The sequence below is a fragment of the Manacus vitellinus genome, unplaced genomic scaffold (genome assembly GCF_001715985.3).
Source record: "Manacus vitellinus isolate BGI_N305 unplaced genomic scaffold, ASM171598v3 scaffold_6_pilon, whole genome shotgun sequence".
NCBI classification, from domain to species: domain Eukaryota; kingdom Metazoa; phylum Chordata; class Aves; order Passeriformes; family Pipridae; genus Manacus; species Manacus vitellinus.
Window position 1 is genome coordinate 6,145,502 of NW_021940750.1, and position 19,030 is coordinate 6,164,531.

At 39.2% G+C, this 19,030-nt stretch overlaps 2 protein-coding genes across 2 annotated transcripts in view; one reads left to right on the forward strand and one right to left on the reverse strand.

Annotated features, from left to right (window-relative positions):
• The window catches only part of STARD9 (StAR related lipid transfer domain containing 9), a gene marked incomplete at its 5' end in the record, with an annotated part of 100,688 nt that extends 91,584 nt beyond the window's left edge, over positions 1-9,104 (forward strand). The window contains 10 exons of the mRNA XM_018082804.3: positions 506-703; positions 1,485-1,668; positions 2,217-2,363; positions 3,008-3,113; positions 3,726-3,868; positions 4,116-4,180; positions 4,263-4,468; positions 4,883-4,962; positions 5,402-5,560; positions 6,463-9,104. Of these exons, the coding sequence (XP_017938293.2) occupies positions 506-703; positions 1,485-1,668; positions 2,217-2,363; positions 3,008-3,113; positions 3,726-3,868; positions 4,116-4,180; positions 4,263-4,468; positions 4,883-4,962; positions 5,402-5,560; positions 6,463-6,564 (1,390 nt within the window). The remainder of the gene's footprint in view (positions 1-505; positions 704-1,484; positions 1,669-2,216; positions 2,364-3,007; positions 3,114-3,725; positions 3,869-4,115; positions 4,181-4,262; positions 4,469-4,882; positions 4,963-5,401; positions 5,561-6,462) is intronic.
• A 1,054-nt stretch (positions 9,105-10,158) lies between these two features.
• The window catches only part of CDAN1 (codanin 1), a 31,156-nt gene continuing 22,284 nt past the window's right edge, over positions 10,159-19,030 (reverse strand). Inside the window, exons 21-28 of the mRNA XM_025896129.2 lie at positions 18,567-18,630; positions 18,007-18,085; positions 16,848-17,005; positions 15,405-15,512; positions 14,974-15,037; positions 13,596-13,798; positions 12,760-12,867; positions 10,159-12,007 (exon numbers count right to left, since the gene is read on the reverse strand). Of these exons, the coding sequence (XP_025751914.2) occupies positions 11,882-12,007; positions 12,760-12,867; positions 13,596-13,798; positions 14,974-15,037; positions 15,405-15,512; positions 16,848-17,005; positions 18,007-18,085; positions 18,567-18,630 (910 nt within the window). The 3' untranslated portion in view covers positions 10,159-11,881. The remainder of the gene's footprint in view (positions 12,008-12,759; positions 12,868-13,595; positions 13,799-14,973; positions 15,038-15,404; positions 15,513-16,847; positions 17,006-18,006; positions 18,086-18,566; positions 18,631-19,030) is intronic.

Consider the following 19,030-nt stretch of genomic DNA (forward strand, 5'->3'; position numbering starts at 1 on the left):
TACCTGGTGATCATGGGAATATATTTCATTGATTTATTGCAATGTAAAATAATTGATACATCCTATTTATGGGGATATCTCATTCATTCTTTTGTGAATAAATGCTGCAGTATGAATAAACCAGATAAATTTTAAACTCCCATAAATATGCAAAATAAATCATTTAAATCAAGGTCCTTGATTCTTGCAATTGATTGCAGAATTCAGTTTAGGAAACGGTTGCAACAAAAAATTTACCAGCTTCCACATTAATCTCCATCCTCAATTTGTCTCTCAGCCATTACCAACAGTAACCAAGACCCTCTCATGCATTTTCTGCTGTTAGAAAAGCAGTTTTAGAATTTCTGCATCATCTGTCAGCATGTGGACAAAGGAGTATTAGATGGTATTAGATTCTTATAAATTTTTACATTACAAAGCTACCTAATATTTAAGTGCTTTATAAAATCAGAAAATATAACTTTGCAGGGTGCATTTTGTCACTGTAATCACGTTTCCCTAACAGACACATGAGAGCTATTGAAACTTTGAGGAAGGAAAGAGAAAAAAGGCTGCAAAGATACCAAAGAAGCCGAAGTCTGAGTCCTCAAAAGCATTTGAGTCTGTTTCAGACTCTGGATCCAAGTCAGAGGGATCTAGATCTCCCTAGCAGACGCCGAGAATATCTGCAACAGCTGAGAAGAGATGTGGTGGAAAATACCAGGTAGGGCATTAGTAACCTCTCTTTTGGCCTAATGTTCATTAGCAGTGTTCACAATGGGTGCACATTAATGGTTGTTACTGACATCCAAGACTTCCGTGGCAGAATTCTTCTCAATATGAACACATTAACCTTTGGGATAGAAAGTGTTTTCAGGAAAAACATGTGCCTGATTAAAAAAAAAAATAAAATTAATTTAAGTCTTGTGTCTAGTTTTATTTAAGTAACAGGTGTCTAATTTATTATATGTGTATGATGTGGATAGCCAAGTATTCAGTCTGGACTGATTAGAGACCAATCTGTCTTCTTACTACTTCACTAGCTTAAAAGCCACATAGAATTCAGTTTCATTTCAGTTCAGAAAAGTTCTGCAACACTTCACCATTTAGAATTTCAGTTTCTCATTCCCCACTGTATCCCCTAACAACTTTTGCTTCCTTTGTGGTCAGGAGATAGTTATTTTTCCAAAATAATAATCCACATGTGATATGCCAAAGCCCTGACCTTAGATCATATGAAGAGCTGACTTAGAAACCAGTGAAATCACTGCAATAATCTCAGTGGTAAACTGGACTTGCAGTCTGAGTAGTTTTCCAAGGCTAATGTCCACTCAGCCTTTAGTAAGAAAGGGAAACTTTTTGGAGGCCCATGTGGTGGGTTTCACTTGCTTTTCTGGCAAACTTTCCTGTTCCATGGTGAAATATGGTTTTCTCATGGTATTTTGTAGGGGTGACAAAATTTCCTGTAATTATGTATGTTTCCCCTTACTTGCCTATTTTTACAGAGTTCAAGAACCAAAAAGAAGAAGCATTCAGCATCCTTCAGACATTGAACTCTTGCTCCGAGACTACCAGAGGGCACGAGAAGAAACTAAAACTGAAATTGCACGAGCAAGGGACAAACTTCGGGAGAGAGCAGAGCAAGAAAAAAGACGTATAAGGGAACAAATATTTTCTCAGTTACACAAGGTGAACATTATATCAAAAGCATAAATAATCTTGAAGTTCTCGGTATTTTCTTTTTATGTCATTTTTATTTGGTCTTCTGGGCTAGCATTGAGTAGTTGCATTGGTAAGGTAAAATCTTCAGTCTTTAACAACTACATTTGACCAGCAAGTTAAGTCAGGAGATTGAGAAGTAAACAAAGAGCAAAAGCTGGGACTGAAAAGAGATCTTTAAAAAAAAAAAGCTTTTCCCCTTAGAAGCATCCTAGCATTGGTTTAATAGCCTGGACTCTTGTATGTGAAGAATAACAGCAAAAGCTGCACCTTCCCAGACTGCCAAGTTTTGCAAAGTGATTCACTCTATGGCTTATATAATCCTAGTCTTTCAAACAAGCCTGCTTATTTGATACTTTCTGTAGGGCAACTGTTTTTGTCAACACTCCTTGAAAGAAACTGGACTTCTTTAGGTCACTCCTCTTTTATCTTTCAGGCTGTTATCACTGATTTGACTAGCTGCTGTGGACAGAAAGTTTTGTGTGGGTTTGTTTGTAATACTGTGATACCTATTACAGGAAGAAGTGAGGCTGAAGACTCTTGCAAGTACAAGCACTTTATGTACAGACTCCAGCCTCAGCCTCTCCTCTGGCCCAACATCTGGTTACAATAGCAGTAATACTGCTACATATACTGCAAGTAACTTCAGCAGCCAGGAAGGGCAGGTGAGAAACCTCTGGTCTGCGAGATAGATGTCTCCAGATGCTTCAACAATAGAGACATAATGCAGGAACTGAGAGCTTTTTCGAGATGATTTGTATTCTGTCACAGCTACTGAGCAGGACAAGTTTGCATCACGAGTACACAGATGAGTGACATGGGGTGCAGGGAGCATTACCATTAATTGCAAAGGACACTGACACTTTTATTTTTCTGCGGGGTTTTTTTGTAACACATAGATAAAAATCAAATAGTCATTATTGTCAGTAATGCCACCCTCTGTCAAATATTTTAGAAACAACAAGCCTTTTCTTGTGATAAACCTGATAGAATCTGATATTCTCAGTGTGCCTCCCTCAATGATACATGCATTGACTTAAGAGTTTCTGTGTGTTAACATGGACTTTCCTGAAGCTACTGTTGAAGTATGCATCTGTGCTAGCTCCTTGCATTTTGTTTGCTAAACTTCCTGAGTCAAGGTATCATTTCATAACCAGAGGAAAGGCAAAGGCGTTACCTTATGATAAAGAGAAGCTTCCCACCTTGTAAGGCAGATTTGCTACTAATATTCCACTGTTTATGTAACACAATTTATTTTTCTCTGTTCACTCCAAAAACTCCCACTTCTGCACTTTCTTTCTTAAATCAGGTTTCTTCTGGAAATACATTGGTTTCAAGAGACACACGAGGTCGTTCAGCTGTTAGAAACAGTCAGCTTTACATGTTAGAGCAACTTCAGAAGGATTCAACATTTGGTAAGTATATCATACATCTGCTTATGTCCGAGTTGCATCCCAAAGCCTAATGACATTTGTCATTTATGCAAATCAAAATCTGATTTGACCCTAGGTATTTTGAGGATGTCCGTACCATTACACGACTTCAGAAAAATACCATCAACCAGTAGCCAGAGCTTGCTTAGAATTTATTGAAGAAGTAAATGGTGATTTGTTCCCTCTAAAATTGGTCTTTTGATGTTGTTACATCAAAGTACAGCGTTCTGAGACAATATGAGGATAATGCTGTGAACGAAGGAAGGAAGCACAGGGGGGCTAAAGCTGCAACAACTATAGAATTGTACATGCAAGTTCTTATTTTTAGCCTCAAGACTTAAGTTGCCTATTCTTCCTTAGGTTACTTTATTTTCTTATATGTGGTAAAAATTGTTAAAACTTGAGTAATGCAAGATGTAACTTGGTGTAATTGCCAATACACAGATTGTCTAGACAAGGGATGTTACCAGAAGCTCATTAAGATCAGATGGACTGGGGGCTCCAATGGAGGACTGAAGTCCGTACAGTTCAGAATAGTGGTGGGTTTCCTTTTAATTTTTTTTTATTCCCTTACGGCTTTTTTGTTTCCTGCAGAAACCACCAGAATTCAGCCACCTCTTCCTTCTAGTAGCACCAGCTGTAGGTTCACTCATGGATTAACTATTTCTGTCAACTCCTCTTCAACAAAAGGATACCAAGATTTATCCAAACATATCTTGGCTAATGCTACCACTGAGGTAAGTATATAAGCAGAGTTTTCACTTATTTCTGCATCTCCTTGTGGAAGTTGTAGCAAAAATGGGCGGGAAAAGTCTTGTTCTACATTGCCAATAGTTATCTATTTGTCAGATACAGAGAGGCACACACTGAACAATTTTAAAGCATGGGGAAAAGTGAGCCAGGCTGCAACCATGGGGTGCAGATTGTCGCATGTTAGCTGGAATGTTTGAGTGAAGGTGGTGTCATTTGTCATTGTTTTCTAAGGTAATGGCAGCATGCTCTCATAATCTGAGGAACCTCTACACATGCCAAGCAGCAGCTGGGTGGAAGTAAGTTTATGGCACACCTTTATAATGGGTAGGCCTTTCTCTATACCTGGCCCTTGTGTGCAAATACTTTTGTCTTTGACAGATACCAATGTACAGAAAAAGAGGTGCAGGTGTACTACAAAGTCTTCCCTTCAGCAACAAGGCACGGGTTTCTGGGAGCAGGAGTGATAGAAAGACCTCTTTCCTATGTGTGGGGGCTAGTGAGAGATCCTTGCAAAAGGCATCTGTATGACAGATCTATCAATACAGCTCGAATACACAAGAAGGTAACCAGCCACATTCACCTGGGTGAGTATCCACACAAAGGACTGACCACCTTATCATTAAGATGGACTTTCTCAGCTCAGGTTGTCAGCCAGGAAGAAATTTAGAGGCATCTTATTTCATTTATTCAGGTCCGAATAAACATTTTAATTAGGAAATATGGGAACTTCAGCTTTGCAAGACTTTTCCAAAATAAGGATTAATTAACACATCTTGCTGAGAAGTACAACTAAAGTACTGAAAGTAAAGATAAACCTGAAGTGTCTTGGAAAAGCATTTTAATGACATATTACAGCATATTAACTAGAGCTCTGCTTCCAGGCAACAAGTCAAAATAAAATATGCATCTGCATTTAAGGGGTAGGGGTAAATTGTGACAAGTTAAAGTTGTCAGTCTAATTCCTCTTTTTTGTTGTTTCGGGTGTTTTCTTTCCCCAGTATATTTAGTGACCGATACCTCCCTATGTTACCTAAAGCAACCCCGGGATTTCTGCTGCATTACTGTAGAAGCCAAAGAGGTAAAGTGAACATTTTCTCTGAAGCATAGAGGAGTAGTTGTTCTGATATCCTCGTTCAAGGACAAAGGAGAGAAAGAAGTAAAGTTCATCTTCCTATTTCCAGAAGTGCCAGTGTAACAAAAACAAAAGCCATGCCAATATCACACAAGTGAATTATGTATAAAACAGTCTTGTGAATGACAATTGACAATCAAAGCCCATCAGGCTTTGACATAAGTGTCACACAGTCTATTCTGGTTAGAAACATGCAAGATTTTGACAAAAACACATTTAATATATCACATGAGAAATAATATTTCTCATTAAAAGAGCTCTTTTTAAGTAAGTAATATGATAAATATGCCTTATGGCAAACAAAGATATTACTATTTGCACAAATATACTACTATATGCATAAGAAATTTTTCAAGTTGTCACCTTTATATCTTGTCACATGCAGGAGAACTTGTCTGTCCTGGCTATTCAGTCTGTTTATGATGCATCCATGCCTCATCCTTGTAAAGAAGCAGTGAGGGGAGAGATTTTGCCAAGTGCTTGGATACTGGAACCTGACATAGTGAATGGAAGAGACATCACCAGAGTTATTTACATGGCACAGGTAAGATTTTGCTGTACGTCCAACCGTGAATGCAAAAAGCCTGTTACATAGCAGAACACTTAAGAGCTGGTAACAAAAACCACAGTCCTTATGCTATGCTCCATGAACTTTATGAAGTGACCATAAAAATTACCTCTACTTCACACTGTAATCTGGCATGATGCATAGCAGTGCCTGCTAGACAATCTTACTAGGATTGCAATTAAGCACACATTCCTGAGTTTTTACAGCATCTAAAGCTGCTTGTTTGGATACCCAGCTCTTCTGTAAAGGTTTATTAGCAGTTTTAGTGTATGTTTTGTTCTCACATGGCAAGCCATTGTTTGCGTTTTTGTCTTACTGTGGACACAGGAAGTCTACCTTGGGTTATACTATGTTAAAAAATGTCTGAAAATACTTGTTAAATTTTTCTAGCCTAAGTCATTAATTCTTTACAGTTAATAGACACAAAGAGAAGTAAAGATTAGTATTCCAGTTAAGAATTAAAAAATCCCACCATCCATTTCTTACAGACTCATCTGAAAAGTAGGCTCTCTTTGAGACAGTAGAACTTAGTATTTAAAAGTGTCCAGAAGAAAATGCCATAATGTGTAAAATTTATTTAAGTGCTTATGTAGAGATAAATGATGTGTCTCAAACTAGTAATATTTAATCCAAGCTCAAATTCAAAAGCATTGTGGGTCATACCTGCTAGAAGTAACATCAAACAGCAAAGCTTTGAAAGTCTATGGAGTATTGGGAAGGAAAAGATACAAACCACACAGTAATGACAGCATTTGGCTGTAAAATACTGTTGTGCTTAACGTATACTTGATACATCAGAGCTGTTCCAGGCTGGAGAAGTGTTCTGTTGAAAAACAGGTACAAACCTTAACATGCAGCCTCTCTTCTAATTCCTGCAGGTGGATCTTGGTGCCCCAGCTATCCCTGCAAGGCTCCTGAATTCCATTGCAAAGCGGCAGCCCCTGGTGATTGCTCGACTGGCACATCTGCTTGCTAGTTAGTGTTTGGTACAAACACAGACACTTCACAGCTGCTGACATTTCACAAGGAGACATAAATGTCAGTAAAGGTAATGGAAAATGCTGGCTCCTAAGGCAGCCACCACCAAGCCTCACTTCAGGAGCCTTACTGCTAATGCTGGACTATACAGAAATATAGTCAGAGAAAAGGATCATTTGTTTTAGCCAACGCTGCTTAGAAGAAATGCAGCAAGTTTAGTTGGGAACCTATCCTCCTAGAGACGGCAGTGGGAAACCTCCATGGAACAGCAGAAAGGTGTGCTGTCTTTAAAAAGAGCAGAGAAAGAGACTTTGCTTTACAATAGCCAGCATCTTAGAGTGTATTATTTAATTTCTGTTTGCAAGCAGTGATCAACCTTCTTTCCTTCAGTAAGATTAGGCTGGAAGCAGTACATGTATGGCTTGAGACCTTTTACAAGCTCTTGAGGAGAGCTGCAGAGCTGCAAAGCTACTTTCTAATGTTGAGATAAGTATCAAATGCAGAATTCCTAACTGTGTAGCTAAATCATTTATCTTAGCTAGCTGCCTATCCTGTCTTTCCTTTGAGAAGTTAAAGCAGCACAATATCCACGAGTCATCCAACATCCTGGATAGATTTTTCTCATGTAATTGGCTGTCTGCTTGCAGCCAGTGTAAGGTGTTTCAGATTGCCCACTACACTATGCAGCATCAGTGGAAACCAACACACCTCAGGACAGTTTTACTGCACTGCAGAATCAGGTGCTTTGAAATAAAGAAACCAAACAGACAGTTCCAAACAGTGACACTTTGTAATGACTAGGGTAATACTCAGTAATCAGCTTGTTTCTAGAACTTAAATCCTGCAAGTAAGAGTAGCTCCAACATTTTTCCACAATGGCTTTTTCTATTAGCCCTTCTACACATTTACCCAAATGCATTAAGAGCTGAACATATAGCCTGGTCATAGTCTTATCACACTTCTTTGTTCATAGCATGACCAGCTGATCCACTGCAGCAAGTATAGACCCTTCCCATTCAATTACCTCATGGGATTTCTGTTGAACTTAACTTAGTCCAACAAGCCTGCTGTCAGGCTTTACATGTTTGTTCAACATACTTCCTACTTGATTCACATATTCCTTAATTTAAACAAAACCACAACCAATTCAAATATCCATATAACTTCATTTTATTCTTCAGCACAACAGTATAGAATAACTTTAGATATACCTAAGCAATAAAAGCTGCTATGTTATGCTTTCATTAGCTCAAAAAAGCCCACATTATTCAAGAAGCTCTTGCACTTTAAATTTGTCAAGTGAGAAATGTGTGTTCAAGCATCCACCTTACTGGAGTCAGTGCCTGCTACTTTAACAGTTACTTTCAGTAAAAGGTCCATTTTCCCAGCATATGGTGAAGCTAGCTGCACTTCCTACCTTTGAGTTCAAGAGCCAAGATTTACTTTTACTATATCTTTGCACAGGTGTAATTTTGGCTCGCAGCTTCTATGTTACTTCCTGTTACTAATATATTAAGTTTTAAATGAAAAGACAATAGCTATTTTAAATTGATACTTAAGAGCAATTTTGATACATGCCAGCCTAAGGCTTCCCCCCTAAACTAGACCAGGTAGTATAACAAAACTTTTCACTTAGAAATATGCTTTATCTTTTGATAGTTGTGGTTACAATCTTAACACCAATATATTACTGTTCTTTTTTTTGTGAGGCTCAGCCTCTTCCTAAAAGCCTGCCAAACTGAGTCACAGCATGGCTCACTTGCAGCATCATGCATTTTTTCCATAATCCCTCAAGGAAGAAGTTTTCTGCTGTGAGAGAAATGACAGATTTCCTTTGGTGGAAACCCAGAAGGAAGAGCGAACAAGGCACTACATTAAAATCCTAATAAAAACGAGGAGAAACAGCAGCACAGCATATTGGGTCTGTCCCCAGTGCTGCTTTCACAAATTTCCACTAAAGATTTGCTCAGTGCTTTGCTTTTTTTCCCCTTTTATTTTGGACACGGCACTAGTGATAAAGCAGTTTTTGTAGGAAAAACATCTAGGGGGACTCCTGTTGTTCAACGATGCCAGTGCCTCTGAAGGATAGTGTCTTATTGTACAGTGCATCAGATGTTTATTTTTATATATACTTTTTTCCTACGTTTACAAATTAAGTTATTTATATATGCTTGGTTTGAGCCATTTTTATATGCTATCAAAGCTAAGTTTTATTTTTATTGGTATTGAATTAATGTAATTTTTTTTTAATACACTCTTCAATTAATACTAAAAAGCCTATTTATATAAATGTTTTCTTTTGCAAATACAATATTTTATGGTACTTGCTAATGTATGGCATTGATTTGTTTGGAAGGGAGAAACAAAAACCCAGCAGATATTGGATTTGTTAATCTACAACAGGCAAAACCCAACTTCCTGTAAGTTCCTGCTGAGCAGCAGATGATCAAACCAATTATATTGAACCACCTAGGGTTGCATCTCTGCTCTTAAATCAAGGTTGCTATTTTCATATCCACAATAAATGGTATTTTCTACACAAGAAAACGTGCCCCACCTTATTTTGCTCCAGCTATTTTTCCATCCAATATAGTTCCATAGGTGGATAACACAAGGGCAAGCTTGTGATAACAGCTGTGTGTCTCCCACTTGACTGCTAAGGAATGCACATCAAAGATGAACTTGTGGCACAAGAGTTAATAAGCCAGTCACTGCTTAAATTTGGGTTCTGTGACATATGTCTTGTCCCAGCAAAGGGTTGGTTTGTTTTTATTTTTGTATTTAAAAAAAATGACATTGGCTGGAGCTTCTTCCTGAGTCCTGTTACACAACTCCCCTGACCTGCACATTCAGAAGAAAGTTAATATAACACTGTTTTTCCTAATTTTCTTTTGAGAATTGTGAGTTTGCAGTAGGGAAAACTGGCAGAAGAAGGGCCACAGACTCAGACCTAGCTTTCTGCGAGCTCTCTTCTCCCTACTGCTCTCCTGCTTGCAGCACCACTGGCACTACAGTTAGAGCAGAGCACAGGGAAGAGGTGCAACGCCTGAGGCACTGGCACTGAGAGGAGTCCACCAGCCCAGTGGGACTGCAGACTTGTGTATCCTCATGAGCACAGTCCCACTGCTGAGTGTCCACAGGCAGAAAATCAAGTGCTATACGATTGCTCCTAAGGTTTGGTTACAAAGTCAGGTGTCTGGATTTACAGAGCAAACGTGGCTGGGTACCATGGGGTTCCCAAGAACTGCAGGAACTGCATTAAGTCATAAGAACGCAGAAACAGAGGTGTTTCTTACCTGGGTCCCACTGGACAACTGACTGTCTCCTGGCCCATAGGGCACAACTGTGTTCTTTGGATGTTGTAAACTGCTTCCGAGGCTTGGCCACCTTTCAAATAAATCTTCCAAATGTTGTATTAGAGAAGGATAATGTAGGTATGTTGAGTTCATGAAAATGGCTGTAGCAATGGTATCTACACAAACAGTTTTACAAAATCCATGCCAGAGCCAAGAGCTCCTTTTTTTATTTGTCCCACTGCCCCGCCTCCCCCCCCTTTTATAATAAACTTCTATTTCAGTAGAAGCAAAACAGCAGCAGGCTGGATAGCAGGTGTTACTGTGCTTTCTCTGCCCCATTCTTTGTGGCAAGGTACCTGTTTTGTTCTTCACCCTAGTACGAAGAGGTTATATATTGACAGCTTGAACATGAGACAAGACATTTAATAATGTTTATTATGACAAACAGCAAATTCAAATGAGATCTGCAGCAAAACAAACCATAATAGCCTCAGGATGCAGGTATGGCATGATACGGTGTACTTGCTGCTTCAATTTGTATTCCCATGTCTTGCTGTATATGCAGCATGGCCTACTTTTAGGGACTCTCCTTCATTCACATCAGAAAACCCCTAAAATGAGCAATGCAGATAGAACACGCCAAATCTTTCAATACAGGGCTTGGTAAACAAGACAAGTCTCAGTACAGTTCAGACATTGATGTGCCTCTACGGTTTCTCTCTCTGCATAACATATATTTTAACAGAAGCTACACTTCTGCCTAATGAATCCTGTCTGTGGTTTTTCTTAAATCACGGACTCCAAGATGTTCCCTTTTCTCACCTTATACAAGGAAGAGGTTAGTTAATTAGCAAGCTAAAAAATCCTGGTCTTTACTTTGTCTGGATGTTGTTCTTTAACACAGAACTTGCTTTCTGAAAAAACCTACACTAATAGGACACTCCTAGACAAAAGGAAGTAATGTCCTCACTGCTACCAGGCAGAGGGCGGGAGATCCCATGAGACAGCTAATGAGCTAGTCAGCAGCAGTCCCTGCCACAAACCCCAGTTTAAGGAAATACTTGGGGAGATCATATCCTTGGTGACAATCTGCCTGTAAGGGCAGAAAAATACCACTGTCCTCCAAGAAAAGGACTCCTTTCAAAATCTGCTCTCCAGCGAGCATCACAGTGCTTTTTCACTACTTTGTCTGCTCTTCCAGGCTGTAGTTTTCTTGCTGCAGCACCTCCTGACTGAAAAAACCCAAACTCAAGGCAAGAAGAATTACAAAAACCAGTGGATAGCAGCCAGATGCCATTTATGTTCACATACTATAAAAGTGTCTTAAAAATACTGTCTTCAGTAAAAAATATAAACAGATATTTTCTCCCTTATTTCTATTAAAACCCCTGGGAAATTACAAGTTCTGTTTCCAACAAGAGATGGAAAACCACTTTAGCATCTACATCCTTTAAGAATAATGCCATTGATGGTCTGGTGTATTTAATATGATTTAACTTTTAAAATGAGTCTTAAAAAATTAAAATCAAACCTTCAACATTGAGCTTACAATGAAAAATAAATATAGGCACATCTCTGTATCATATAGGTTCACGTTGTCCTTCCCCTGACAGTAGAGGCTTTCTTACAAGACAGCATGAGAAATCACATTGAGTTAAGAGAAGAGACAGACACCAAGGAACCGTCTCTCTGATCACAAAGACACTTGTCCACTTGAATTGATTCCTGGGTTTGGTCACAGCCTGTTGCTGCACAAATAAAAAAAGTGCCTGTAAGTCTAAAGAACAGCTGCTCTGAGCCATAATCAAGGTGCTTAAAGGACTTTTGACTTGGAGATCCATTTGCTGACGTAAATCCTTCAGCATAGTCACCACAGCAAATGTCCACGAACAGTGCAGGTTTTGCACAAAGTGACCCCTTATCTGCAGTATGCTCCCAACAAAGAGCTCCCAGTCCATTCAGAAATGCTAAAAATCCCATTTGCGTCTTCATTAGTAATTTTTGCCCCCAGAGTCCACCTCTGCTAACTTTGTGCGGTCACAGTACCTAGAGATCGTCTGGTCAGCTCACAAGGGTTAGTCCTGAGCTCCTTTGTATGATGTTCTGATACAAATACTCTGGACAGCATTTTCAGGTCTTTTAAGAAATCCTGTAACAAACAGACACAAACCAGAGAACCCTTACTAACAAAAGTCAACAAGGAGGCTTACTTAATTTTTCTAGTAAAGAACTTCAGAAGGTTTAACACATTGATGGTTTTCCAGTGATGACCCTACATGAGCTACAGAACTGACTGCAAAGATGAATGCACGTTCAGTCTCCCACCTAACACCCACACCCTTCTCAGAAAAGATCACTGCCACAGTTTAAATGGTTCAACATCTCCAACATGCAAGTGTTCACCAGCCATGAAGTACTGCCATTTTTAGCAAGGCATTCGGGTGGTTCCCTACATTTTGACTGTGGCCAGAATAGTGTGACTCCTCTAGAACAGTCTGACTCCTCTCACACTCTTGTGGTAAGAGTCACAGGGTTTTAAAGTGCACTTTGGGTCAGTTAAAACCCTTCCCAACACGTCATTCTCAACTGGAACGCAGCAAGCACGTTCAGGCTAGAACCAAGAGCTGGAAACTGGGCCAGCTGGTTTCAAAACTGGTTTACAGTTTTCTTGGAAACATTTTCGCTGCACGGGCAATGTTGGATTCACACAAGTACAGCTTTCAGCCAAACAATAGCAACAGTAATAAGCTTGCTAGAAGCCAGTCCTTGGGCTGCATTAAGCAGGAATGACAGACAGGAAGGTTAGAGGCCTTACCTATATGAAACAGAAATACAAGAATTGGCTGTTTATATAGCTTTACTTTTATTTCACTTATTTTTCACACACATCTAATTACTTACTGAGGGCCAAGGGAGCTCTTCGAGGCTATGCAGGCAACTCTCTATTTCACTAGTTCTCATTAGTTCATGTTCTACAAGACCATGAAGCAAGAAAAGGAACAAATCCCACTGCAGAAGAGAAAAAAAATATCAAAAACTCAAAAAGAAATGGATTTTGTGTTTGTTTCTTTATCCATACACAATTCACATTTTTCTTTGGGATCAGAACGTAGCAAAAAGAAGCAAACAAATTATTTATCTGGGTGTGACATTGAGGACAAGAGCAACACCCAAACTGAGTGAACAAAATTCTTCTACTTCATACATTGTGTCCTACCACAGAGTCTCATAATTTCCAACTCTCAGTTTACCAATACACCAAGTATTTAATTCCTGCCTGTTCAAGAACAGCTTGAAAAATGATTTCCTCATTCTGAATTAAGCTGGTTTTAGCTTGCAACTAAATAGGGTGATTTTCAGCTTCATAGCTGGGGTGCTTATAGCACCAATATGCATGCAAAAATGAAAAGCTGATACAAAACATAAGAATGCAACCAATTACAGAGTCATGTGTGCCCAGCCCTCACCACACTCCAGGCCAAATGGAGCATTTTGCCATTTGTTCCTAAATGAAACTGTACCTTCCCGAGAGCCCCCCAGAGAGGTATCAAACCCTGACAAGTAGCACGTGGTCCTCTCTTCACTACCCCTGCAGAAACAGCACCAGGTAAGAGCAGAACAAGCCCCACTGGCCTCGTTCACACAAGCCATCAGTGAGCACTGTGGCAGGCAGAACTCACACAGATATCTGACCAGAGTGGACAACTGGCAGCTCCACAGATCGGAACAAGCTTTACCTCTCGCAGCTTAACTTCTGCAAGGTAACTAACGTTCTTCTTGCTGAAGATCAGCTGCACAGGAACAGGTGTCCCAAAGTCCTCCTTCCAGACAGAGAGCAGCAGTTTTAGAAGGCCATAGGTGGGATCATTCTTTACACGCAGCCTCTCGGGGCTCTTCTTTGGGGATTTGATTTCAAGACTCAGAGGAACACGATCTGAAACTGCGAGAAAAGGATGAAAAATGAACTTCTACAGCTGCTGTGTTTCCTTTTATAGTCATCATCTTGGTACAACAGCACACTTAGTGAGTACAAACCAGTGAATCTAAGAGGACTGGAGTTTAGAAATATGCAAAATTATGAGCTTTGAAACTATACAGACAAGTACTACATAGGAAGAGATTTATACTCCTCAGTCAAAGAATACCATTTGGTTGGCATATAGCCCCCATCTGGTTGGCATATAGCCTCAAGTCTTGAAAGACAACTGATATATAAAGGTCAGTCTCATATTTAATTGAAGAGAACCTAGGTGTTACTCCCAAGGAGAGAAGAGTAATACAGTAAAACAACATTTAAATCTATAAACAGATTGAATTGTCCACAGTTTAGACTATAGGCAGAGTTACATAACTTCATACAAGAGAAATTAAAGCTGAACAGTGTTTAACTGCAGCTAAACATAGACAGATGCAAGATATGAGATCTTCCTCGGTACAGTCCAATGGAATGGGACAGATTTGGACTGCTGCCCTCCAGAATAAATTTCATAACATTAGATGTGAACTGCCTTCTGAAAAAATGAATTATGTATAAAACTTCTTAAGCAGGTTCTAAACCCAGGAAATGAGAAGGTTGCCCATTAAAAAACACCTACATTCAGATCACAAGCTACTGCTGAGAAAAACATTATATTTACACATTAGAGCAAGAGAAAAAAAACAAACTGAAAATGTTCACAGAAGTCACAACACACAGGAAACAAGTTATTTCCATTCTTTAAAAAAAAAGAAAAAAAGCCATAAAAACATAATTTAATGGAAAAGGCCCTTACTTTATGAAAAAAACCCGAAGTCACCCACAATTTTTCAGAAGCAGAAATACTGGAAAACATATCCCATATTCAAATGAATGTATCAATAAATAAAAAACAATGGAGATGTGAACAAGGTCTGAAGGATGGTTAGTCACTGTACAATGCTGAATGTACATTCCGCAGAACGTAGAAGGGAATAAAAGCAACTACCCAAATCAACAGAAAAAAATCTGGAGACTCAATGACACCAAAGTGAATCAAACATCCACGAGCTCTAAATACTTCAGTCTCTGATCTCAAGGATTTAAGGGAATTTTAATAACAGATTTCAGTCTTAAATAGCTTATCATGACTGACTTACCCAGCAAAGAAGCCAACTCAACAGAGCACTTTGCCAGCTGCTGTTCTGATGTGGGACACATGAACTGGAAAATACAAAAAAAAAATTGTATCTTTCTCCCCATACTACAAACTGGATAAAACAGGCTTCACAAGGGATAAAAATAACTAAGCAGAACAGGCAATTTACAGCAAGAAGCACAGAGCTGTAATCAGGAGACCATTAAAGACTGAAAAACAAGAAAAGATCATATATGAAAAGGGGATCCACAAAGGCAAATTGAAGTAACAAGCAGATCTACATAGTATAAAAAAATGCAGTGCAACATTGCCACATCTGAGCTCAAACAAAAAACACTCAACTGAGCTCAGTTGTGAGGCAAGGCAAACTAACAAGTTTACAGGTACTGAGACAGCTCAAAATCTCAAAGAATTTTTTTGTTGCTTTTTTACCTTTCTGCACTGAAGTGTCTGACTCAATCTTCCTAGCAAGCACTCCAACCAGACATAGTCAATCACTTCACCCTCATCCCGTGGGCCCACAGCAACACAGAGCACATCCTTGATGAAAAAGACAGCAGTAACTCACATATTAGTATCCTTCTCTTCCACAAACAAATCTTTGGACCTATGACAGAGCACTTCATAAGTAGCCCTTGGATTTTCATTAAAATAAAGCTAGTACATACATTTAAAAAGACAGATTAAAGCTGAATTTTTCACAACCTTACCAAGCTATGATTTTCTATGACAGCTCTCACTAGTTATGAAGTCAAATTCAGCAATGGCAATGAGTTCATCTTCCTTAAAAATACTAGCTCTGAAAGCTCTAGATAAATCTGACAGTGCAGCAAGCAAGTTCAGGGTAGAAGTGTTGGGAAATCCAGAGCCCTCTTATATTCTCAGGGAAGCTTCAGTGTCAACACAACTTATCCTTCTCTTTTTATTTTAGCACAACCAAGAAAGCTTTAAAGGATGTGAACCTGTTCCCACTCAATTGCTGGGAAAGCAAAGACAGTGATATCCAACATTACTGCTCAAAAAGACAAACGGCTGCAAAAAAAAAAAAAAAAAGAGGCAGAACATGTAAAGGTAAAAAAGTGAAGTGTTCTTCCTTTCCTCATAGTTTACATAGGTTATATGATTGTAAGATTTTAACAAGAACAGTGACTAGTTAAAAGACTGAGAGAAATAACCAAAATGTAATTTAAACCAGCTTGAATATAAAATTGCTTGGATCTAAGGCTAAAATTAAATCCACATCATCACCCTCTTCTGATTCCCCCTCATTATAACTGAATGAAGGTACAGACTAATGAATTTGCAGACTGGCAAAACCTTTCAATAGATCTGCACAGATTCATCAGACACTTAATTCAATAAAGAATTCCTGGTGTATAATAAGGGATAGTCTACCTAGTTCTACAGACTTGAAAGGACCAACAGGAAATACTTACTCTAAGCAGGGTCCAGGAGACTATCCATAAAAAGAGTAGGTCCACAAAAAAGTAACTATTTTGATATGCTGACTCTTCAGCATACAACTGTACACAACACTCACCATACTGTAGTTTCCATGCTAAACATATCAAGAAGGCCACACTGCCAATGCTACCAGAAATCCTGTATTTAAGATAGTACTCCTAACAGGGAACTCTGATCAGACAGCAAGCAGGTGGTTAAAAAATACCTGAGAACTTTCCATCGTGCTTCCTAAACACTCCCCACAGTCAGTTCCTTAGAACCAAAACATTCTCTTAAAAAAAACTCGAACAAAACCCCACAAAACAACAACAAAAATAAACCATAAAAATTCCATAAGCAATGAACCAAAAAACCACAAATGTGAAAAACAGAAAAGGAGTTAGGGTGAGCCAGGAAGTGAACGCTACATACCTTAATCTCATTGATGACTTGAGAGGGAAATGGAGCACAGTGCTGACAGCCTGGAGGGCAGTCCCTTCTCAACTCCAGAGTATCCTCACTGGGCAAGGGAAATCCTGGGACTTTAAGCATTCTGTTGAAGGTTGCCTTCACTTCTCTTTTGATGAGTGCTACAGAGAACAGGGAACAAGTCCTGTCTACTTCAGTTTTTCTCTCCAATGAAACACAGAATTGTTTCCAAACACTATTAACCTCTCACACCGAGGGCCATGGCGAATAAGGAAAAAAGACAGTTTACACTTTCAAACCCCTCTCACTCTGACCTCCCACTATACTTAATGGGCAGAGGCACATGTGCAGAGGGTGCATTAACCCACAGCTTTAGAAGGCAGCCACACATTACTGCCTGGTACCACTGGCAACTCATCTCATTTTCCATCAAAATATTTCAGTCTGTTTAAAAAACACAGTAGCTAAGCCAGGAGGCAATGCCAAAGTAGAAAGCTGATTCAGCATGACCATACCAGTTCAGCCACTGTGCCCATGAAAGCCGTACATCTTCTACCAAAATAAGTTTTGATCAACATCCAAAACACTAAACTCCTGTGGCTGCAAACGGTGCTTGAATATTCCTCACCAGACTCTTGCATAACCTCTTGAAAAAAATCGGTTTTCAGAGATTATGAAGAGTTGCCAGAGTAGTATTACAGAGTAAAAGCACCACACTTACCTTCAGCCTGCAGAAAAGACACCCAGTCCAAAAAGTGTTTGTTTTACAGAAGATTTCAGCTCTCTATACATGTAAACCATAAGGTGGCTTGAGAGAGCAGTTGTCTAGCATACATTGGAAGTGCTAAGACAACTTCAAAATAGATGACATTTCCAGAAGGAGCTTTCCTTAGAATTCCCTCTCTCCATCCTATGAGACTCCGTAACTAAAAATCACTTCCATGGGCCAAGACTGAAAGACCCCTAAATAAGATTCTTAGAGCTACAAATCATTCTTCTTATTCCTAAACAAGGAGGGACAGGGTAACTGCACACTTCCCATTAAAAGAAAAATTAGTATGACCAAGTACTTTACAACAGTAACTGTTCCTTGATCTCAGGAAAAAAAAAAAAAAGTACAATGCACAGGTTAGAAGCCCCAGTTCAAAGTAAAAGGACTCACCTGCAATGTTGGCAGAGAGCCAGCCACAGGCTTTTTCAGTAGCCAGTTCCACCGCAATGTTTTCTGCACTACTTAAAACCTTTACAGGGAGGACAAGTGATAGGAGATTTACTACTAGCCACAGCACTACAGTCAGTGAAGAGTCAAAATGAAGTCTAGAGGAAAAAAAGCTTAATTTTGGCATGCAACAAATAAACAGAGCACCACCACATCTGTGGGAACTGCTAGTTTGAGCAATATGACCGACCCATTTTGATTTTCCAAACCTCAACTCTTGTAGAAGTTGATGCTAAAACAAAAGTATTATCCTTGCAAGATGAATGCAATTTATATAACATTCTAGTCTCAACAGTTACCTATGAGCTAGAGTATCACTTTACCCAGAATATGCAAGGCAGCCTGGTAGAAGTGACTCTCCTTAGCTATCAGTCCTCCCATGAGGGCATTAATAGGTTCCCTTGACCTGAGCTATTAAGGGATAAGATAAACAGCAATGGAAAAATGGTAATAATCCAGACTTAAAGTCAGGGCCTTTAATAAATTTTAATGAATATACATACTGCTGCAGATGTCTCTTCTGGCAACAACACCCTTACTGCCTCAGGACCTTTCTTTTTGCAAAATCTACAAAAAAAAGAAAGCATGGCACAGGATTAGTCAAAATTCTTGGACAACACTCAGAGGTTCATTACATGGCAATGCAATAAATCAGACCAAAAGAACCAGACAAGGAAAGGGTAATTACAAGCCACCAAACTGCAATATTTTCCAAACAGGGGAAATACAATAGCTGCAGTGGATGTCTGTGTGGAGCTGGATGCAGAGGAACACACAGCACCTTTTCCTTCCCACAGATACAGTATTAACTGGCTGGAGGCACAGCAGATAGTCACTCTAAGAAGAGCAGAGGTCATAGTTTATAATTACCAGAACCTGAGCATGACAGGCCAAGCTAAATTAGGCTTATGGATTCTTCAGTAAGAAGAGATGGGAAGGCAGAAGTTTAAATAAGTTTTCCTCCTTA